This window comes from Fistularia commersonii, chromosome 24, assembly GCF_037954325.1.
Source record: "Fistularia commersonii isolate RoL2024-O1a breed Wild chromosome 24, RoL_Fcom_v1.0, whole genome shotgun sequence".
In the NCBI taxonomy this organism is placed as follows: Eukaryota; Metazoa; Chordata; class Actinopteri; order Syngnathiformes; family Fistulariidae; genus Fistularia; species Fistularia commersonii.
Window position 1 is genome coordinate 6,232,236 of NC_141307.1, and position 24,293 is coordinate 6,256,528.

General features: G+C 42.9%; 3 protein-coding genes across 3 annotated transcripts; all 3 read left to right on the forward strand.

Moving 5' to 3' along the window:
• Positions 1-2,426: 2,426 nt before the first annotated feature.
• Positions 2,427-13,153, forward strand: mturn (maturin, neural progenitor differentiation regulator homolog (Xenopus)). Its single transcript, XM_086171215.1, has 3 exons — positions 2,427-3,187; positions 9,401-9,523; positions 10,998-13,153. Exons 1-3 carry the CDS (start codon positions 3,029-3,031, stop codon positions 11,103-11,105), a joined length of 390 nt encoding a protein of 129 aa, XP_086027341.1. The 5' UTR covers positions 2,427-3,028; the 3' UTR covers positions 11,106-13,153.
• A 1,271-nt stretch (positions 13,154-14,424) lies between these two features.
• Positions 14,425-21,233, forward strand: LOC147219767 (E3 ubiquitin-protein ligase znrf2-like). Its single transcript, XM_086171465.1, has 4 exons — positions 14,425-15,188; positions 17,246-17,341; positions 19,242-19,347; positions 20,425-21,233. The coding sequence occupies exons 1-4, from the start codon at positions 14,858-14,860 to the stop codon at positions 20,480-20,482; spliced, it is 591 nt and encodes a 196-aa protein (XP_086027591.1). The 5' UTR covers positions 14,425-14,857; the 3' UTR covers positions 20,483-21,233.
• Positions 21,234-22,162: 929 nt separating this feature from the next.
• Positions 22,163-24,017, forward strand: txnl4a (thioredoxin-like 4A). The gene is made up of 4 exons (XM_086171466.1): positions 22,163-22,291; positions 22,510-22,693; positions 23,459-23,562; positions 23,696-24,017. The coding sequence occupies exons 2-4, from the start codon at positions 22,541-22,543 to the stop codon at positions 23,865-23,867; spliced, it is 429 nt and encodes a 142-aa protein (XP_086027592.1). The 5' UTR covers positions 22,163-22,291; positions 22,510-22,540; the 3' UTR covers positions 23,868-24,017.
• Positions 24,018-24,293: the final 276 nt, after the last annotated feature.

Consider the following 24,293-nt stretch of genomic DNA (forward strand, 5'->3'; position numbering starts at 1 on the left):
CGTGGGGGAAAACCATCAAGGCATCCTTGATAAACAACGATATCACTTCCGGTTTGGACTTTCAAAATAAAAGCGCTCAAGCGACACGACTGCGTCTGTAGTCCGAAGAAAGTAAACTTCACTTTGGTCGCACTTAAATATGAGTAGGACATTTCAACTTCACTCGACTACTTTCTGTTTGAGAATATTTTATACTTTCACCCAGCTACACTTAAACGAAAATATGTACATATGTTCTAATCCACCATATCTATACGGTAATGAATTGCAACTAAAAATAAAATGAGAATTAGAATACGATATATTATGTATATCTTTCTCCATATTTATCTCTATTCTTCTAGGTTATATTTTTTGTCTTGTATTTTTCTGTGTTATATCTAACCCAGTTGCGTCCTCTCTGTCAAGATTGGTTTGTGTCTGTTTTTGATGACACTGAACCTGAGCGCTGCTACTTCTAAATGTTGTTGCAATCTGTTTAACAACATTAAAAGTCTTGAATCCTTGAATATAAGGCAATCTCATTCTGAACAAAAGTACCATATCCATTCCATTATGTGTGAGCCTATCTATGCATACATATATTTACAGATACATATCTGTAATACATACATACATATGTTTGTAATACATACATATCTGTTGACATCTCTCTCTCTCTCTCTCTCTCTCTCTCTCTCTCGCTCTCTCTCTCTCTCTCTCTCTCTCTCTCTCTCTCTCTCTCGCTCTATCTATATATATATATATATATATATATATATATATATATGTATATGTTGTCGTGTATGGTTTATACATAAAAATATGTACAACATATGTCTCTAATGTTTCCACAAGTCTGTTTACTTTGGTAACGCCATCGTGTACCTGCAAAGTGTAAATGAAAGAAGTGTATCTATGTGTGTTTGTATGAGAGTACATATCTGTATATGTCACAGTATATATTTGTCCATCCTTGATTATACATATAGTTCTATTCTTTCAGTGTTTCTGAAGAAAATAAAAAGCGAGGCAAGCCTCACGTTATTCTAACCCATTACGTATGATTACTGGCACGCAAAAAAAATCCAATTATACTCATACCGCCTTTATATTTCACAACGAACACGCCCCCAAGTTCCGGTGTTACTGCAAGTAAGTATTTCTAGCTTGACGCAGTTCCGAATCCACAGAGCGTTGGTGACAGTCGCCCTCTGGTGGAAAGTCCCGGGGGAGCAATGGGGGGTTTAAGTGGGAATGGACAAGCTGACAGACGACAGGAATCTCCATGGACCAGAGAACAGATGGAGGAAAGTCTAGAGAGATGGAGGTTTGCCTGGAAAGAAGAGGGATGAAGGTAATCGTGGCGAAATGGAATATATTCGTGTGAATGGGACGAACCCAAGTGGAACGGTGAGGCTGCGGGGAGCGGAGATTAAGAAGGTGGAGGAGTTTGGATACTTCGGGTCAACAGTTCACCATGGAGACTGAGAAGAAGAGGTGGAGGAACGGGTTCAAGCAGTGAGATAGAAGAATATTGAGAAAGCGGGACAAGACAGTGACCAGAGATGCTGTTTGGTTTGGAGACAGTGGCACTGAAGAGAAGATGGAAAGCGGAGCTGGAAGCAGCAGAGATGAAGATGACGAGATTCTGTTTGGGAGCGAGGAGGATCAGGGCTGAGTCCATCAGAGGGAAGCCAGACAGTGAAGATTGGGTCACGTACAGAGGAGGGACAGTGAATACATGGGTAGAAGGATGTTGGAGTCAGAGATGCCAGAGAGAAGCTTTCTTTATGGATGCAGTGAAAGAGGGAGGATATGAAGTTAGTTGGTGTGAGAGAAGAGGATCCAGAGGAGGTGAATTGGAGAGGTCTGTGTCAGGGGTCTACTGAGGAATCGCCCACCTTAGAATACTGCAATTTGTGAAAAAAATAAATAAATAAAATCAAATTTAATCTTTTACATTGGCTTTTACTTCTGTTGGGCCGTTGGCCTTCCTCTGATGGAGTCGGTTAACCGGGGAATGGGAGCTGCGACGCCCACCTTGTGTGTGAATGCCTCAACCCTGCGCTCTGAACTGAATTCAATTAAAAAGAAAGAAAATAAATAAAGGGAAAGAAAGGAAAGGCGTATAAGACAGCGGTGAGACCAGAGATGCAGTGACGATAACAAAAAGAAAGGAAGCAGAGCTGGGGGTCGCAGAGATGAAGATACTGAGGTTCTCTTTTGTAGTGACCAGGATGGATAGAATCAGGAATGAGTCCATCAGAGAACACATGGTGGATGTTTTGGTGAGAAGGTCAGAGAAGCCAGACTGAGATGGTTGAGTCATGTTCAGACCCAACCAAAGGAAAAGAAGAAAAAACTACAACCACCAGCCAGCTGACCGACCTCTGACCTTCTGGGGGGGTGGGGGGGATCTAATGATGTCATTAGCTCTATAAATGTTTTATTTTAATAACAATCCCTGCAATGGAGGCTGGATTTTTTTTTATTGCACGCACACTTTTTTTTAAACGTATCCCTTATCTCCGAGTGGATTTTACTGCGCAATAACCCTTTAATGACAAACCGCACGTCAGATTATTTTTTCTTTTTATTCATTTTAAACTCTTAATTTTATTCCAGGCTGCGCGGACACACACACACACACACACACAGACACACACACACACCTCGTCATCGCGTTTCAGTTTCTTTTTTTTTTTTTTTTTTCCTCCCCTCACCAGCGTCCGCCTGCGACCGACGGTGTGATTTCATAACGCCGGGCAGGAGCGGAGGGATGGGGCTGTGAGCTGGACGCGCTGCCGTGCACGCAGCGTGGGGACATGCGGTAAAGACCGGCTGCTGCTGCTGCTGCTGCTGCTGCTGTTGCTGCTGCTGATGCTGCGCTCCGATCGGCTCCTCTTTGTGTCCTGAGTAAGAAAAAAAAAAAAAACCAAAAAAAAAATCAAAAAAAAAAAAAAAAAAACATCCGATCGCCGCGACGACGGTCGGCCGGAGAGAGCCAGATCCAGAGCGGAGCCCCGGAGCCCACCGAGCGCGCAGGATGGACTTCAAGCACCTGGTGGAGGCGGCGGAGAAGTGGTGCTCCGGAAACCCGTTCGACCTCATCTTCGCCGAGGAGGACGACGGGAGGCGGCTGGACTTTTACGCGGAGCCCGGCGTCTCGTTTTACGTGCTTTGCCCCGGAGGCACCGACAGCTTCGTGAGTGAAGGGCCTCCAGCCCCCCCACCCTTTATGCTTCTTGTAGGTGTGTGTGTGTGTGTGTGTGTGTGGGGGGGGGGGGGGGGGTGATGGACATGGACGTGGAGGGGGTGGGGTGTGGGGGGGGGGGGGGGGGTTTGCAGCCTGGAGGAGAGCATGACGTCATCCCCAAGCTGTCGATTCTTCTGTTTCCGGGATCGATCGAGATCCAGCTCGATCCCCGGAAGGCGTCAAAGGAGCCAGACCCCCCCACCCACCAAAAAGAAAAAAAAAAACAACAGGCCCGGGATTTTCAAAATAAAACACACACACACGTCTAACATAAAGTTAGATCAGAGAAGAAGCAGGCGTCTTCATGGCAACACACCCCAGCTCTCAAAGCACACATCACACGCGCGCACACACACACACACACACACACACACACACACACACACACACACACACACACACACACAGACACACACATAAACATTGGTCCCTTAAGATACGAAATGAATTGGTTGCAGAAGTGGGTTCATTTTCCCCATTTGAAATAACAGAAAACAAATTAATTTGTTAATTCTCACTAATGATTGTCTGCATTATGGTATCGTCAACATCTCTTTCTCCTTCACCCACATCAGAAGCAATTTTTCCATGTTGTCGTGAATTGATATCCGTTTTTGCAACAGAATAGTAATGCCCTTGGAAGGCTTCATAACCTGTATAGATTCCTTTTGCTTTAGGATGGTACATGTCATGGATGCGTTGCGATTATACTCACCCACGGTATCGCTCAGACATACACCACGTACATGCTTTGCCATTAGTTAGAGCTTAATTTCCATAGAAAGCATCTTCTTTCTGGATTCACCATTTGCTTTCTTGGGCCCCGTGATGATTATTTAAAAAAAAAAAAAAAAAAACACAAAACAAGCACAATTAAAATGGTGCCACACAAGAGATTGGAACAAGACAAGAGATATGGGTACTGTATGAAGTACATGGATGAAGTGGCTGAGGGATGCTAGAAGCTGCGAGACGTTCTTCAAGGTGAGAATGGCAGCAACCGCAATTCAGAAAATGCGGCGGCGTCATGAAGCGCATCCATGTTGTGGGAGCTCTCTCAGCGTGTTCCGTACAATTTTCTCGCTCTTGTATTGGTATCGTGAAATTTTTTCGTATGTCAAGGATGAATTAGCTCGAACCGTGCTTTGTATCCCAAAAAAATTAAAAAAATCATATATGAGCTGATTTGTATCTTAAGGGGCCTCTGTAAGTATGATAAATACGCATATAAAGTCAATGCATGTGCATGTTTCTCAACTTCACATTTGCAGGTTGTTGATTCTCCGTTGGTGGCATAAAGGTCCCTGCATGGATTTTGCATGTTTTCCCCTCAGGGTTCTCCGGGTTCCTCCCGCAGTCCAAAAACATGCAGCAGGTGAATTGGAATAATGAGAGTGAGTGGTTGTCTGTTTGTTTGTGTCCCCGGGGTGAACCTGCCTCTCCAGCTGGGAGAGGCTCCAGCATCTCTGCGACCCTGAGCAGGATAAGCGGTAGACAATGGATGGATGGATTATTCTCTGTCCGATGCGGCCTTTTCCCGAACTGACCGTTGTCCCTGTGGTCCCGCCGCCAGCAGGAGGCCTCACCGCCAAGGCACTTTGGTGCGTCGAGTGGAGCGATGAAAAGGGGAGGAGATGTCAGATAGATGAAAACTGACTGACAATTCCAAAAGTTGCGATTTAAGAATAGCGAGCGTGTAGATGACAGGGACGGCGGCAATCAAGTGACTGAAACAGTCTATTTTAGAAATTGTGTCCGATGGCGCGTTCGCAGCCTTCACACAGAGATCGTCCACATAACAGGAGAAAATACGCTACTTTGAATACGTTAAAAGCTACTGCAAGGTGAGGACAGAGGTGTAACCGTGAGTTTGGGTCTTCTGGGACGATCACCTGCTCACACACAGAAACATTCTGCTTTTGAAGCGGATAAAGAGCACGGCTGCTGTGTTTTGTTGCACCTGCACATTGCAGACACCTTCCCATTCATGCGGGCTCCTCCTCTGTGTGGAGAACCTGATCAATACTTGATAGGAAGCCAAGGCTCGCTCGTACCCGTTGGGAGGAGCTGCACAAACCAAGAAGGAACACTGCAGTCACCCTATGTCCATTTACCGACCTCTACAATCCTCCCGATCTGCCAGGCTTTTATTTTGAAGGGTTTGTTGCCTTGTCGGGGGCTCGCAGGGCGGGAGCAGATGGAGATGACCCAGCAGCCGGGATTCAATAACACATTATGACACAGCGGCTGTGTTATGTAGCCTGTTTGCAGGCCGCTTTGGCTGGCTGCCTCACCGACGGCCGAGCGTCCGGAACGTCCCGGGCCGGGATTTGAATGGATTCTCCCTCCGCTCCATTCCTGCTCCGCCTCTGGCTTTCGCGGCGTGATGCCCGGCAGCCGCCGCCACGGCCTTCTGCAGGCTACGCGGCGGCTATGGCTGCCATGAACCGTCATACCTATCTCCTCGGATATATTTACTGTCCTGTGATCAATACTTCTAGCAGTGAGGCAGCGTGCACATGTACAAACACACACACACACACACACACACACACACACACACACACACACACACACACACAGAGTGCCTTTCCACTAGAGGATGCTGTAGACCCTGTTAATAACAGTGACAGCAGCTCATCACTCCTCAGCTCTAATTTCCCTCTGGGGGTGTCTAAGCACTCTCAGCCACTCAGGTCATGTGACACAGCACGTCCACCCAGAACACGGGCCCGCATATATCTCACTCATGGGTGAGCGGTCGCTGCAGGAGACACGCCCTGGAAAAGCCATGAGCAAGCCGAGAGTCCGTATAGGTTTTGTTTTTTGAGCCATGTTTGTCTCGCATTTACAAACTAAAGTCTCATGCAGATACTTTCACCTGTTCACACACACACACACACACACACACAGTAGGGGTTCTGGCTCGAGGGCACATCAGCGTGCAGAGAGATGGGGCCCAGAATCGAACCACTGATCCATTGGAGAGACTATCACCTGCAAACTACAATAGCGCAAGTCTAAAACCGCAAGCCTGTAGGTCGCGAGGGTGGGAAAACACACCGTTTCAACTATTTTGTTGCCGCCCTCAAATATTTAGGCAAAAAATATTTAAAAAAAAAAAAAACAGAATAAACAGCTTCCGCTTGCCGAGGTAAAGGTATGATCAACGTTTACAACAAAATTCCTTGATTGGATTTAAACAGCTAAAATAGCTGGTTTTAGGCTCACGCAACTCAGAGTCCGTCACCGAGATACTGCGAAAACACACACAGTTAGTTTTAACACTAATTGGCTGAACATGTATGGAAAGTATGCATTTATGGGTTTCTCATGACACAAATCTAATCATGCTTCAGCAGCATCCACCACCCAGTGTGATAAACAGAATTAACCATGTTAAAGTTGGACTCTTTCTATAGGAACGTGGGGACAGACAGACACACACACACACGCGCATACACACAGACACACACACACCAAGTCTAGCCGTCATTTCATTGGTTGGCATTTGCAGAGTCAGAGTTGGGTGTTTTTTGCTCAGCAAAATGTGAGCCTCCAGTGGCGGCCCCTCAAAGCCCTTGGCGCTGAAGGGCCGAGCGGTATCTTCTCCACAGAGCCAGTAACACTCCCACACGAGGGCGTGTCCCCGGCAAGCGGATAAAACAAACACTCGCAACGGCTCCCGGTTTGTTTTACACTTTCTAGTTATTTCCATGGATCCTTTTCACACGCCACCATCAATACTGACAGGGATTAACCACCGGGCGGCCGGGCCGCTGTCCCCTGACCTCGAATGGCTTCCAAAAGCCCACACCTCATCACAGCCCATCTGTTATTTCGATTTTCTTTTAAAACGACTGCTTGGGGCAGATATACAAAAATCTCCAGATAATTAATTTCCCTTCGTTTTTTTTTCTGATTTCAGGTCATTTTTTAACATCTCACTGTTTGTAAAGGTCATTTTATGTCTTGATTATGTGGGCTATTATCACTCAATTGAGAGATTGTTCACCTTAGATAGCAAACAGACGAATAAGACTTTCAAGAAAAGAAAGGAACCAGACGACTATTTTGTCCTCCTTGGTACTTGACCTGCCCTCGGATTAATACATAACTGGACAATCCGGCCAGTGGAGCCGAGTGGCTCCGGGGACCGGCCCCAGCTGTGTCACCTAGCTAATTGTTAGTTTTTCATTTTTAAAATTGCCTGTCTGAGAAAAAGAAAAAAAAAAACATTCAATTCTTTCTTCCCACTGTGATGACCACAAGTAGGCTGAGGTTTCTTACCGAGTCAGAAGTGGTGAAAACTCAATTTCGCTTGCGTTTACTTCAAACCGGCCAGAGTGTGAAATATTTACTTCCGTCGAGGCAGTTATGTAATTCCATCGCTGGCGGATGCGCATTCAAGCGGGCCGACTTCCACAAAATTAAAATAAGCCTGTAGAAGAGAAGCATTCCAGTTCTTTCAGTGATAAAATATCATTTACCTGCCGTTCTGACTGCCCGCAGAGTTTTTAACCTAACTTAAGGATGGGCGATATCAGAGCATCCCCGAAGGAGGAATGAGAACTTGGTGGCAGGTAAACAGACGTGTTTGATTATTGGACCTCATCCATTGCACTTTTGGGTGACTGCTGAGTAACTGTTTAACAAGAGACGAGTTACGTGACTCAAGGTGAATTGAGAACAGTAGGTGACAGAATACTACATGGGCTAAGAGGAGACTTATTTATATTCTACTCTATATTGTATCTGAGTTATGTAATAAGATGCATTTACAAGGATACGTTGCAGATTTTTCTTTTTATGTGTGTAAAAAGAGTACATTTGATATTATTCGATAATAGCCGCTGTGTTTTTTTTTTTGCATCCAACAGCAAAATTTATGCAAATGAAACATAATATTTATTTAATGATACTTATGTTATCATCATAGGTGCAATAATAATATCAACAACCTCCTTGCTTTACATATAATTTTCGTTACATGGAAACAGGGCTAACCTCAGCCTTGACTAAATTATCTTTCTTACTTGTTTACATGTTTACATCTTGCTCTCCTTTTTTGTAGCTCTTCTATTTTATCTTTATGGCTTGAAACCTGGGTACCAATTTCATACAACATACTGTAAGGTGCTGGTATGACAAGAAAAGTTTCTTGAATCCTTGAACAAGCTAATTGTATTCGTCAATGTCGTGGCTGTTGTGAGCTGCTGTTCACCAGTCACAGAGACGTACAACCTCTTCACACATGTGGGCGATGCAGGGTCACCCATGAACCTCCTGCATGTCTTTGGACTGTGGGAGGAAGAACATGGAGACTCCACACAGAAAGACTCCCTGTCAGGATCCAACAAGGGAGCTTCTCGCTGTGAGACGGAGGCGTTAACCACTGCCGCCACGTCCTTACATACAGCATTTTAAAATGTCTGATAGCAGCCGTGCTTAGACATCATATCTAAAGACTGAAAAAAAAAATGAAAAAAACATTGAGTCCTGAGATGCAGAAAAGAAAGCTCAAGCCTCTGTATCTCCTCTTCTCTTCAGTTTGGGCTGCAAAGTCTTTTTGAATGTTAATCCATATTCATGATGTCAAGTCAGACATTAATTATTAACTAACCAGTCATTACGGCTCGCCGTTGTCACTGCTCTGGACTTTACGTACTATTTAATCACGACATGTCTTGTCAAGTCTGCCGCATGTCCTTGAAGAATTTTCTCTTTATCTACTTTCACCGCTCCGTACTGCACTGCCCCTGACGCAGCTGTACCTCTCACACTTCGGCCATGACACCTCACCGCAAGCTGCGTGATGCTGACGTTGAAAGACTGAATTATCTAGCTTGCTTATTTTCCTACTCGGTCTTTGGCACAGACAACCTTTACACTCTTTAGCGATATTACTTGGCGATAAATTTAATATCCCAATATATAGCAGGCACATTTTTCCATGAGTCAGAATAGGTTTGGATTTCTGCCGATATGGACGAATTGTATCTTTACGTTTTATTTTCTTTCACAATTATTTTCATTTTTTTTAAATTCATTTTTCAATGCTTTCACACCTTTTGTATCTGTCCACGTTTGATGCTTTCACTGATATGTCTATTTGTGTGTGTGTGTGTGTGTGTGTGTGTGTGTGTGTGTGTGTTTGTGTAGCACGTGTGGAGCGAGAGCGAGGACTGCCTTCCTTTCCTACAGCTGGCACAAGACTACATCTCCTCCTGCGGGAAGAAGACTCTGCTGGAGGTGCTGGAGAAGGTCTTCACATCCTTCAGGCCTGTAAGCAAACAAAGTAATGTTTCTGTTTTTGTGTTTCACATGGTGCCGTGGCCACGCTGACCTCTCCTAGCTGCCCGCCCGTCTCTTTCTGTGCTCACACATTCTGTTCCCTTCATCGCAGATAAAAAAAAAAAAATTAAAGAAAGGAAAAATAAACATTGCGCTTTGCTTATCGGAGAGCGAGGGAAACGCAAGGATGATGTGGAACGTGGTGGCAGCTTATTCGCACCCTCTGATTTACATTAATGGGCAGCACTTTCTAGGCTTATTGGAAAAAGAACAATAAAATAGCACTTGAATCAATTTATTTAAGCTGTGGCTTAATGCTGCTTGGCATCAACACTAGAATGAATCCCTTAGAGTATCTCCTGTTTAGCCATCAATAGAAATAGCACACTGAAATATTGAGACTATAGGGTGGTTATTGATGAAGCACTAAGATTAGAAGTAGCACAAATATCACATTTATATATTAATGCTAATTCTTGACGAAGAAGATGCAACTGCTTTTAACAGAAAGCTACACAGTATCATCATAGGGACAACATGGTGGCACCGACAATAAGATTAAATTTAATTTGGAGTGAATTTTCAAATCACAGAAGACCTTTCTCAAAAATTGCTCAGATTTTATTCGCTAATCAATAAATTGTTTTTTGCTGTGCAAATACATGACTAAATTCCGTTGATATCCCCCCTTGTGTAATGTCATCATTTACTAAATCCAAACTTACAGTGAAAAATATAAATAGATTTAGTGTAAAATGATATCTCTCTATTTCCATTCAGTGTTCTCGATCACGGTTGATCCACTATTTTATACATGCATGAAAGAGAGTATGCACAAATAAGAATAAACTGAACAAATCCATTCAAATAATTCATATTCAATCCCACAAAATTCTGTGCTCAGACGTACCAGCTCTTGGTAACTGTTTTTGTGTTGCCATTAGCTTAGCTTATTACCCGCCCCCTAGTGGCTGCAGCTGAAAAATACACACAAACAAACCCAACAGAGGTCATTCCCTGAAACCCAGTGGGAAGATGTGGGCAAAGCATAAAAGGGTTCATTTTCATGGTGCACAAAGAAAAGCTACAGGAGATAATAATAGCAAGGATAGATGTGAAGATTAGCTTGAGAGTGAATCATCGAGGAAAATTCCAGGAATATTTTAAAAGATGAAGAAAATTATTAATTAATTCTTTGTGACTGTAAATATTACCTTTATTGGTTCCATGCATTTTTTATGATGCCCCTCTTACATTTTGAAGTGCTCCTATAGCTTGTGGAGGTGTTTTGTAGTTGCTGTCAGGGCGACGTTCCATTCTGCCTTGCTAAACGTACGTCTGTTTGCCGATAAACACGTCCTAATTAAAATACCCCGCTAGGGAGGAATTCTTTTTTGTCTATTCACATGGATACTGTACATTCTCTTCTGGTGATACTGCTAACACCTATCACATCCTCCTTCAGCTGCTCGGTCTTCCAGACATAGAAGACGACAGCTTTGACCATTACCATGCTGACATGGAGGGGGAACCGGGCCCGGACCACCAGCAGATGGGGGTCAGCCAGCAGTGAAAACTGCCACCGCCCTCCTAAGAGGAGGCCTGTACCTGGGTACGAGCTGCTCAGAAGACCTGGGTCTCCAAAATTTGAAATATCAGCCCAAACACTTAAGCAGACGGCACACTGACACACACACAAACACAAACAATCATACAGTCAAATTGCTAAAAAGTGCACCACCATATTCTTGAATGTCTCAGTGGCTTTTCTTCCATAAAAATGCACACACATACACTCAGACACATAGGCTATGTGAGCAGTAGCCATGTACAATGCAAGTATCCTAATCATTCACCATTTGGTTAGTTAAAGTTCCACAGCACAGCAATATGACATGAGCCTCAGCTGGCTTTGTTATGCAGAAATCCAGTCAGATGTTACCACAACCCCCCTCCCCTCCCCCCCCTGTGGCTTTAGAGATGAATGTGACAGATAACCTACTTTCTCGGCTCGCCTGTTGACACTGAAGGAAACACTATAGCTAAATAAAAAAGATGAATGCGGCCCACATGAGTCAAGTGGAGTGACATAGATTAGAAAGGTGAAGTGTGTAAATGTTCCAGCGCGGTGAGGGGACAAAGCGGAATGGGAAATGAGTATCGAGGGTGTATATTTGTGACTTAGTCGTCGGAAGTGTTTCTACATATTTGCTCTTCATGTGGAGTGCGCAGCTTTACAGTAGCATGGATTATTTGATTCTTGAGGTGTTTCCAACCATGGATTAACCACTGGGCTGATCGGGAGAGTGCCCGCCGCCTCTCTAGCCTTTAGGGGCCTCCGAAACTCCTCCAACTGTGGCCTCATTCTGATCGTTTTTAGGACAGCGTGAGCATATAAATAAAAAGAGTTTGACATAGTTTCACTGATCAGACCTTTGACCTGATCATTTCAATAATTTCAGTTATTTTCTGTTATCTTCCTCATGTTTTGATGTGATTTTTTGATTTTATTGAAAAACTTAATTGATTTTTTTTTTTTGAAATTTCTTTCTTGATTTTAATTCCTCCTTTCCCCCCCAGAATCTGATATTCTCTTGCTTATCAGTTTATTTAGTTTAAAAGTTGTTTTAAATTTAAGTGATTTCTGGCTTAACCTTTGTGCTAAATTCAGAGTCATAGTGTGCTTTTTTGCCATCATTTTGTGCTAAATTTATTCGAATAATTTGTTGGGGGGGAGGGGGGTTCTTGCTGATTCCAAGATGATATTTAACTTTTTTCAAGTAGTGTTCCGGATTTTTTTTTTTGTTACTCTGTGTGATTTCTCACTAATCACACCCAGCATCCCTGTCATCCACATCTTTATAGAAATGTTGGGTGAATTTGGTGAGAGGGGAAACAAAAATGAGAATTGCAAGTTGACAAATAGATAAGATAGATAAATGGCAAAAATCATAAAATATTTCTACCAAACGAAGACAAAAAAAAAAGTGTGATTTTGAATGCGGGAGCTCAACGTGCCTAGCCAGTCAAGCTACTTTAAAGGGGGCAGCTTTCATCGCCGTTAATGTCACAGGGCCATCACGACGACGACAACGACAACGACAATGACAACAACAACAACAACAACAACAACAACAACGAGAGGCCTCGTGGCTGCGCTGAAACACTTCCGGGTTTGGAGGTGTCACGTGATACCGCGGTTCCGTGGGCTTCCTGGTTGTGCATTCCGACCCGCAGCCGAGCACAATGTCCACCCTCCTGAACGATGCCCTCTCCTTGCGGGTGTGCGCGCGATTATTTATCAGATTTTCACTGAATACACCCACATCGAGGCCTCTCAAAGGGTAAGAGAGGGACTGTTTCTCCACGGCTAACATCTGCCTGCCCTGTTATTGGTGAATCACACCCATCGAGCACCGCGATGCTTCCGCCCTCCCCCTCCGTTCACCCCCCACCGCTCCAACCCCCGCAAGACTGTTTTGAGAGGTTTATCTTCAGCCTGTTTACTTTGGCTCGTAAATGTTTGTCTTTTTATTGCCTCTCTGAATGTTTCTCATGCCCGTGTATCTTCTGTTTGTCCTCCGTCGTGCGTGAACTTGTTCAATAAACCGTGTGAACTGAGGCGTCTTTATTTTTTTTTTTGAGAGAGGTTGTGTGTGTGTGTGTGGTGGTGGGGGGGTGGACTGTTACCACGAAGTTCCTGGAAGATGAAAAATAAAGGGAAAAAAAGTAAAAAATGAAGAGTATCATGTCACACGGCGGGCCCGCTGGTGATACTGGCTTTGACGTCACGCTCCACCTGACGTGCGCGCTCACGTTTGCGTCAAGCACGGACCGGAAGTAGAGCTACAGGTGGGAAGTCGAAACGGGGGCTTTCAAAATAAAAGCAAGCCGAGTCGAAACTTTCCTCCAAAGCCAAGTTATCATATTCCTACAGGTGTTTTTTTTTTTCAAAGTTACATACTGAGTAATACCTTATTGCCTCGATGTTCACATTGACATCTATAATCATATTTTTAACAATGACTTCTTCCAATGCATTGTGGCCAGCAAAGTAGGAATTTCACTGTACAGGGAAACTCGTTTCAAAGCTGTACATGTGACAATAAACACTTTGAATCTTGAATGTCCAGGAAAATGTGCTCATATTTTAATGATGACCTGTCAAGAGTCCATGCTTTTATTCAACCAATATATGCAGTCTTCTGGTGACAGTTACTTTTTAAAGTAATATATTGAAATAACGTGCGTAGTTTTTGCCATTCCGATGACAGGATACGTTTGATTGAAAAACCAAGGCAACAAAACTTGCACGCACATTGGTTGTATGTACACTGAACAGTGGAGGGTTTATCTACTTATCATACAATGGCGTATTTGTCTGTGTAAAGAAAAAGTCAAACACACTCAAAATGTAGGAGTAGTAGATGAAGTTGAGGGGTTTTAACACATGTATCATTCATTGACATTGGAATGACATTGAAGCATCTTATATGCAGTCACTGACTGCAAAAGGATTCGTTGGACAACAGTGCCGTCAAGATATATAAAAAGTACAATTTATTATACAAGCTTTCAAAAAATTATGTACTGTGTGCAGATGTGTTGCAGTTAGCCCATAACATACCATGTCTCCATTTTAATATCTCGTGTTGATAGAACCAGATTTAAAAAAAACAATAACGTGCACTGTATGTTTTAGCCAAAGAAAATACAGCTATTTTTTTCCAACGGGTTATGGCAGAAGTTGCTCGAAGAACGTTTGGAGTCAGAAACTTCATAAATATAAAAGGTGAAATTTTAAAAAAACAAACAAACAAAAAAAAACATTCTTTTAATTTGAAGGGACGAGCGAACCGCACTCGTGTGGATGATCGGCAGCAGTCTCAGCTGGAAAGGACGCGGAGCGGCAATCCCTGCTTTTATTTTGCTCTCCCGACGGTCGAGCACCAAAACAAACTTGAACCAGACGCGTTGTTTATCAACTCTTCAGGTTTTGCCTTTGACCGAGGAGGATGAAGTAGAAGGGCCTTCGACTGACTTGACCTTTTTTGTCTTTCTCTGTTGTCGGAAAAGGGGAAGGGCTCCAACAAGGAGGAAAAAAAAACAATATCGACCATTTGGCAATTAAATTATGCGTCAGTGAGTGCGCACTTTACGCGCACCGCGGGACTTTGACATGTTTTCCGCAGCTTTTCCTTTGTTCGTGTCAGTTCTCCCTACTTTCGCAGCCACCATGTGTTGTGGCTAAGATATAAAAAAAAAAAGAAAGAAAAAACTTTCCCAGCACGCAAGCGCTTTGACGTGGGCGATTTGGAAAACAGCATGGGGGGCAAACAGAGCAGCCCGGTGTTTGACGGCAGAACTCGGGCTTATTCGAGCTCCGATCTCCCATCCGGAACCCCCGGCGGAGGGGAAAGCTTCGCGGGCTTCAGGTACACCAACGGACCCGAGGGCCCCATGATCAGGTACACGGGCGGGGCCCCCGCCGGCTCCGGCCTCAGCATACCGGCGGCAGGCGGCAGGTCGGGGTCGCGCCTGCTTAACCAGAGCCTGGACGACACGGACGGGGACGGGGACGACCAGAGGCCCCCCGAGGGCCACAGACTGCTCATCGGGTCCCTGCCGGCCCACCTGTCCCCCCGCCTGCTTGCAGGTAAGCCGGCAAACACCGCGATCTGCTGTGCTCGGTTCTGCAGGGCTCCATCCTCTAAGCTTAACAGAGATCATGTCAATGTCCCGGCATCTCATGCTGTAACTTTTGTACTTCTCGCTGAGTGGGCTCTTTGTTTAAACCTCCCCACTTTCACTCCAGCCGCAGGTGGTTATGCATTTTCTTATTTTATTTTACTAAAAAATTTCACATCTTTGCCTCACCCACCCCCATAAACTGGCCTGTTTTTCACAGCGATAGAAGAGCGCACAATGTAGGTCAGCAGATAAGAGCTGCCTGCCTGGTTACACATTGCCTACACACACACACACACACACACACACACACACACACACACACACACTTCCTCAATCTGCAAGTCTAGCTGGTGTTGGGGTGTGTCCAAACCAGACCACAACAAACCAAAACACAAACTGCTGTAACGGCCCTCTCTCACACACACACACACACACACAGACTCACACACACACGCAGACACATGCATCACTACAGAAATATTTGTGTTAAATATTTTACGAGTTGTGTCAGATAACGACCCCCCCGACCCCCCCCCCCCCCCGCCCCCCCCCGCGACGTTAATCATGTTTCAGTTTCCTCCTTCCAGGTGGTTCACGGTGGTTGTGAAGCCGAGGGGCAGATAATGAGGAAGACTAATCATTAATACACTCGTCAAAAAAAACCTTTGCTCGACAGATGCATGTGACTGCAGCCCTGCAGAGCCTTGCCTCGGTTCCTGTCCCCCCCCCCTCCCCGCACGTCCTCTTAAAGCACATGAGACAAGCATGAACTGACTAGCAGCAGACAAAGAGGGTGTTATTGTTTTTTTTTTTTTAAAAAAAGTTCATTTTTCTTCCACTGGCTGTGAGTACGTTGGGTTTGTTGCCCTTTTCATAGCCGCCACGACACTTGACCGATTTAAAACAAAGGCGATGCTTCATGAAGCAGGAGCTCGCTTTCGCTTTTTCAGGTTTTAACACACCCTGGAAGAAAAATAATAAAAATCTGTGTTTTGTTGAGACAAGATTAAGTGTCTCATCATCTTGAAATTCACCAATGTGGGTTTCGCGCAACTGTTTTTTTAGCTGTGCAGAGATTTCACAACAAATGCTTGAGACGTGTGCATCATCGTCACACCACAGTATTTTTCCGCTAGAGCCCACCCAGATCAAATTATTGGCTCTCTGACGTTGATGTCAAAACTCTGAGTTCCTCAAAAGTATCAACATCTGAAAAACCCTTTCATCCGGCTGGATCGGATCTTTCTACGTTGATTTAACTTTTCCAATCCTTCCACACTCCATTCAGATTGATTTTTTACTCCCTGTCATCAACCCACACCTAGAAACTAAAAAAAAAAGGAAAAGAAAGCAGATCGAATGGCCCACTTCGCCTTGACTGTGGATCCTGTAAAGTGCCCCCCAATAGCAGGCCCGAGCATGTCGTGCCGTTCGGCGTCAATAAACAGGCCCGGACACATTTGGGCAGAAAACTGACGAAATCAATTAAACTAGTGAGAAGCGCATCACACTAGCAACGCTGGTGCCCGCCGAGCTCCGTGCAGACTGATACCGTTTTCTGACTCTACACATAAACCTTTTTTATTTTCATGTTCATCTTAACTTTGACACCTGAGCCGTAACGCACTAAAGTTGTTAAAACCCCATATTCGTTGCTTTGAAACCAGGAAGGCCACTTTCACCTTTCAAACCAAACGTTTAAGGCAAACTTCTGATAGCGTTTTTGGAACCAGCCCGACCTCAACACACGCAAGGAACCTTGAGGAGGACAGTTACGATATGATAATGGCGGGGTTGTGAGCCCGAATTAGTGGTTGAAATTACATGTGGATACGTCAGAGATTCACAGAATGTAATAACTTTAAATCCCCTGGATTGGAAGAGAGTGTTTTCAGTTAGTTGGGAACGGTATGATTGGATAACACACTTACGGATCAAGCCGGGCTGTAAATATCTTTGCTGAGGTGATGCGAGGAATCTGCTTGCCTTTTCCCCGTAACCCATCTCCTCCTCTTTTCTCAGGATTCAACTGTCCTTTGTGCTCCAAGTTTATGGCGACGGACGAAATCGAGAAGCACCTGCTCGTGTGTTTCAGCAAAACGCGCCTCACCTACAACAGTAAGTAAGCGTTGGGGTTTTGTTTTTGACAGGGTTCAGTGCGCGTAAATATACATGCGATGCTAGGAAGGCACATTAAAAAAGTATGGCAGGATGTTACTGTGGTATCGCTCTCGAAGAAGTTTGAAGTTTTCAAAAAGTTGCCGACACAAATAAAGAAAAGAAACTTGGCCTTTAAGGAGGATGAACAGTGCCACGCGCCAAAAGCAGCAAACAAAGGTCATTTTTCGCCCAATCGTGAAACGTAATACTAGCAGAAGCGCAGTGCTTAAGCAAAATCTAGCAGCATGCCAACACCATTTCTAACAACTGTAGCAACTAGCATGCTATGTGTGCTGCGACATGAATAGAAGGCAATGTAAAGTGGCTAAAGTAGCATCTTAGGAAAGGGCCTTAGCATCGCTTAATATGTTGTTTTTCAGTGCCGTGGCAAAATCAGATGGATTCAGGAGACTGGTATTTGCTATTTTGCTATTTTGGTTACATTAGCTTTCAGCAGTTGAACTTGTTAATGGCATTTAGTGTCAAACTGAATAAACAAGAAGAAAAGCTAGATGACCGTTAACAGCTTCGGCAGGGTTTAGAAAAACAAAACAAACCTTTCCTAACATACATATAAACATTGAGGGGTGTGGTCCCAGAAGGGAGTCTCCTAAATTTTATATATATATATATATATGTTTGCGTTTTTTTTTTTTACAGAAGATAAAACATTAACCAACAGATCCTGATAATACAGAAATGACTCCTATCTAAGCTGGTTAGCTGCCACAGCAGATAAAAGGTCACAGTCATAATCTTATCCTCTTATTTGAATGTCAAATATGGGGCAACCCACTAACCACTAACTGTCGCAAACTATTTGAATGTCGTATTGAGAGAAACATTCGTCTACAAAACCACAGAGACATGCAATTGTAAGTAGTACCTGAAAATTCAGCTTGCATGATTAAATATGTGTAGTTGTGTCACAATGCCGCCGCTGTGTTTTAAGATAAACTTTTTGGCCTCCAATATGGCGGGTAAAACCTGAGTGGTTTGAGATGCAAAGACTTGAGTTAAAAGCCTCTTGTGAAAACTGATCAAGCCGAGACAAATTTGCACAGCATTTCAAGAGAGCGCATGAAAAGATCACACAAAATGCAACCATGTGATGCGGCCGCACATTGATACCACATTATAATTCAACGTGAAATAACAGTGTGTGTGACCGAGGCGGACCAAAACACGGCTCGCCTACAGACAAGAGATCCAAAGATACGCGCACTTCAACACACTCCGGCACTATCGACAATTCGATAAACTGGTCGGGTTTGCTCGCATAGCAGACATCGCCCGAGTTGGGATAAATGCATCTGAATACACATGCACATGTTCATAGGGTAACACGTTATGTCCATGTAAAAAAGTAATCCGTAAGTGCAAGAACATTGTGTCTCCATTGTAAAATGTATTTTAATGTGTGTGTGCATGAACTGTATTAGTTACTCCCTCGCCGCAAGCATTGACACAAGGTCCTGTCACGGCTGAAAATTAACATGGACGTGTGACACATGAGAAGAAACAACATAGTCCTGCTGAGTTAAATTACTCTTGAACCCCCCTCCAAACCCCAAAATCTGCAGAGGTTGTAACACGGCCATGCGGTCACGGATTTCATGACGTCTGGCAGCAAAAGGTTAAGCAGATGGTTAGGCAGGATCCAGTGGCTGAGCTGAACATTTGATACAAGGTTCGGTGTGTGTGTGTGTGTGTGTGTGTGTGTGTGTGTGTGTGTGTGTGTGTGTGTGTGTGTGTGTGTGTGTGTGTGTGTGTGTGTGTGTGTGTGTGTGTGTGTGTGTGTGTGAGAGAGAGAGAGAGGCAGCCCTTTTGCTCAGTTTGTTCGTATTGTCTTTCGAAGAGGACATCCTGTCCAGAGACTCTGGGGAATGTGCCATCTGCTTAGAGGAGCTGGAGCAGGGGGACACCATTGCCAGGCTGCCCTGCCTCTGTATCTACCATAAAGGGTAAAATACACACATCAACAAACTATATATGGACAGACTTATCACGGCACACACACAAAAAGCAAAGGAGCGGTGAATTCAAGGAGTACTCTGGACTAATTTGGAAATGTGTTTTTCTTTTCTTTGCTAATGCTGACAATGTCACAAACTCACTGTGCTGAATTATTGGAACATGCAAAAAAAAAAAAACATCTCCAAATTATTTGCTAATCACCCCAGGCAGGGATCGAGAATGGATGAGGCCTCTGGTCTGACCCAAAACAAACATGATGCAAAACTAAACTCAACAACATGCACAGATGGGAATTTTCAGTATGACAAAAAATATCACAGTAAGTTCCATTTACTCAGAGAAAGATGATAGCGTCTTAAAAAAGTGTGGTTGTCTTGGCCTTCTGAAGGCAAATCCCAATGATTAGAAAACTCGGTGATAAGAGAGCGTTTCCCAGTATCTGCTTTGGCAGAGGAATTTACAAGTGTGCCCAGTTTATCAATTCCACTTTTATTTCAATGTTTGTGAAAACTGAAAAAGAAGAATGGAAAACAGATATAGCTGTCACCGTTGCAAAATGCAATTTCTTATTTGCCGTGACTTTGAAAACAATCGGGCTTTTAAAATAAAGCACAAATATGATTACCAAATGAGCAAATGCATTTTTTTCTGAGTAACCAAATGATAGTCAACATAAAATCCGCAACCCAGATGTTTTTACCAGTCAGATGCAAATATACACACACGCACACACATTTGACTAGAGATGCATAGATAGAAAGCTTGATCCACAGTGAGAAGATATTCAGATTATACCAATATTGTGCCAAACCATATAATTGAAGAAAAAAGTGAACTTGAAAAAAAGGTGTATTTTAAAGCAACCATGGAATTTCCACTTTTGGGTTTTAAAGTAGATATAGTTAATATTAACCTTGTGGGTTTAATGTTACTGCACTTTTATAAGTATTATATGAAAATGAATGACAGCTCAAGTACAATACTAGATGTGATATTACTTAAGTTACATTTCCATATGAGGATTATTTGGTTTTCACGGACACTGTCCTGTTTCCTGGTTGCAGGTGCATAGATGAGTGGTTCGTGGTGAACCGCTCCTGTCCGGAGCATCCGGCTGACTAGGAGCTGCAGGAGTGGAGTACAGTACCGGTCCTCTGTGGTCGGCGTCTGTGCTGAACCCCTTGACACTGAAGACCCCAGTGTTGCTTTCGTGTTTCTGTGCTCATCAGGGATTGTTGGACATGATTATGAACAGGATTGTTCATATATAGCCTCACAGGGACGGCAGTGCTTTATTTTTATTCTTTTGTGATGGGGACGTTTTGCTGCTGGAGTCGTGGGATGAACAGAACCACTGGTGGAGTCGCTCTCTGTCTCCAAGAAACATGTGAATGTTCCGTCTGCCCTCTGCTGACTGAAGTTGGCTTGTGCAACATGGTTTGGAGGACTTGTCTACGAATGTATCTTGTTGCATAGAGATATCTGGCTGATGGCTGTTAAATGTGAAAAAAAAAAACAGCCATAGAGAATAAAATGTGCCTATATCAGCTTTAAGGGATGATTAGTTTTGACGGCAGTGGATTTTCTTTTGTTTTAATATTAAATATTTACATGTCTTAGACCAAATAGTCTTACCATGAAATAGCCAAGACTTTGTTAATCACTTGACTATTCAGAACCACAGTTGTGCGATCGTGTAGTTTAGTGATGGAATTAAAGACATATCTAATGTTGATTCAAACTCTTAAAGGAGTGCCATAATATGCTGCTATGTCATAGACTGGAAAGTTTTCCCATAACCTCTGAATCTTTGTTTATTGTCCTTTCTATTTGTACTGTCATGAATTGCACACCAATAAATGTTTTGTCAGTGTCTGTTTTGGGGAGGGAAATTGAACCTCTGACATTCAAAGCGTATGCATGCTGCAGTCAAAAGGAGAAAAAGCAGGTGACTGGTTGTTCATTAGCAGTACTGCAGAAATTCAAAGAAGGCAAATCTAATATTCCAAGGGTTTGAATAAAAAAAGTGTCTGTCCTTGCATCTGCTGAGAAAAACCACTTCATATACTGAAGCGCAACATCTTCAAAATAATGCAGGTACTTGGTGTACCTGATGCATGAAGAGAAGCCTGAGAAAATGAATTAGCTAAGTAAAGCAGAAACGTAATATACTGTATGTTGTGACAAATTTGTACGAATGCCACTAACATTTCCTCCTACAGGCACAGAAGTACTGCAAAATCATGGAATGAGTGCACTTCTAAGTTTCGTTCAAAAACAGTTGGAAAACAACTGGCAGGAAGTTCAATTCAACATTTCTAAAATTGCAAAGTTTGGACGAATGATGATCCCCTAATGAATGAAAACTCCTAAATTCAATGAACAAATATGATCATCAGTAAGTCCTGAATTGCCTGTGGTGAACTTTTTAGTCCTAGTAATTATAACTTTATTTATAATGAACTACTCTTAATGTATAGAAATTCAATCAAAATTAAATTGATCTCTGTGTGTAAATCAGAATTTCAATGAATTTCTAAATGGAACATTTCAAATATCCTTTCGTTGCATAATTCTCTTTTCACACAAAAGGATTTGGCAAGAAGAAGTCTTTCACAACTTGATAATGAATTCCAAATGCAAAATGGACTAATGTTAGCCTTACCCTGGTAATCCACGAGATATTCTCCCTAATGAACGCTTGTGTTTGTCACATTAATGTACAAGTTAATTGCTACCTCAAATCGTTGAAACGACAAAAGTGCGACGTAATTGCGTCACGACGCTAATTCAATGACGTAACACGTACAGAAACGTACTGTAAACGAGAGATAGCTCGGAAGCGGCATTGAACACATTCTGTTGTTGGCAAACATTTATTTACGAATTCAAATACGAACTTCGTTTGATAACTATCCATCATATATTTAGGTGAGTGTTTCATTACGAATCTAGTTTTGAATGAATATTGATGAAGTCTGAAACCTTGCCTCTGGCTCTTCCATGGCTAGCGCTAGCTTGCTTGCTAGCTCGTTGATGTTTTACTAGGTGCTTTTTTTTCTTTGACCAGGAAGCTCTATGGTTCGAGTGCTTCGTTTTCATTGTCAATGATTCATAACTTAATATCCACACGACGTGTTGTTTTTCAGAGTGTCTGGGTCACCTTAACGAAGCCCCAAGATGTCGTACATGCTACCGCATCTTCACAATGGATGGCAGGTCGACCAAGCTATCCTCTCCGAGGAAGACCGAGTTCTCGTCATCCGTTTTGGACACGACTGGGACCCGACATGCATGAAAATGGACGAAGTTCTGTACAGCATCGCTGAAAAGGTTTATACATTCTGCTGTCACTTCTGCAAACCTCGCCTTGTGTTTTGGTCGCTGTGTGCTCATTAGCGCCCTCTGCACGTTCGGTCTGTGATTTCACGTGAATGATTTTACTGATAGGACTTTTTTAGAATTGGATTTCCAAAGAAAGGAGTAACAAAAAAGACACTATTGATTACACATTGCTCAACTGTAATAATCGTTGTATACTCTAGAATAAAGTGGCATGCAGAAGCAGGAATATACATGTAGAATTATATCAAATATATAATCAGACAAAAGGACGTTTTGAAAATGTTTTAAACATTATTTTGTCAATCGGCAAGTATCCTGCGGAGTTTGCCTTTTGCACTCTCAAAGGGCTGTGACAATAACTTGCTGATTTGATGTCTGCTCTCAGGGAGTTTTTACTGATTTCACAATGAAGGTTGTCAGTATGTTAGCACTCTGTTTACAGTTGGAGTCAGGGTGGTGAGAAAGGAATGCAATTGAAAGCAACTAAGACTGAATGAAACAGAGTAGCAATAATCCTAGAGTATTATTACAGTAAAATGTTATGATAGTAAACTGCACAAAGTAAAATGCAAAGCAGGTCTAAATAAAAGCAGCCCCTTCGCAGCCATTTGCAGTTCAAGGACCAAAATGTCAATATTCCCTCCTCTTGTAACCAGACAAATTTAATCAGATGTTTCCTGGTTGTATAGCTTGGCCTTTTGAATATTCTCTGAAATTTGAGTAGCGGTCTCATGTCTTTCTGATCTCTGGCAGGTGAAAAACTTTGCAGTGATCTATCTTGTCGATATCACAGAGGTACCGGACTTCAACAAGATGTACGAGTTATATGACCCCTGCACGGTCATGTTCTTTTTCAGGTAAAAAATGCACTATTTTTATTGAGATGTCATTTTAAACTAATTGGCTAATGTATTCTTTCCATGTAAAACCACTAGACGGGATTAGCTATATAGTATGTCTTAAGAGCATCAACTTTTCTTTTTTGTACAGAAACAAACACATCATGATTGATCTGGGAACTGGCAACAACAATAAGATCAACTGGACGATGGAAGACAAGCAGGAAATGATAGACATTGTAGAGACTGTTTACCGAGGAGCGAGGAAAGGAAGAGGTCTTGTGGTTTCTCCCAAGGATTATTCTACAAAATACAGATATTGATTTTCCTTTATCTTTTTGAAAATATTTTATTTTCTTGATGCAATGTGACAGCTGAGAGACTCTAAGTTACAAGAAGATGATCTTTTTAGAACCTGGTGGATTTTGACAGTGGATCCGGACAATATTTCTACTTCTAGTTAAATTGTGTACATTTGTGTCCTTTGAAGTTTTCCCTTCATAATTTAAAGGTTGTTTTTTTGATACTTTAAATAAACCTGTGGTTATGAAACAGTAAAATGCCTCATTTAAATATGGATGGATGACCCATCCGTACATCTCTCCTTTACTGACATATGTACGCCTCATTTAAACATGGATAACTTGGGTCATTTCACATGATGTCAGCGGTCTTTTCAAAATTATGTTTGCCATTGTTTCTATTGTGGAGACATTGATTCTGTTTATTAGTGAGTATGAATGTGGATT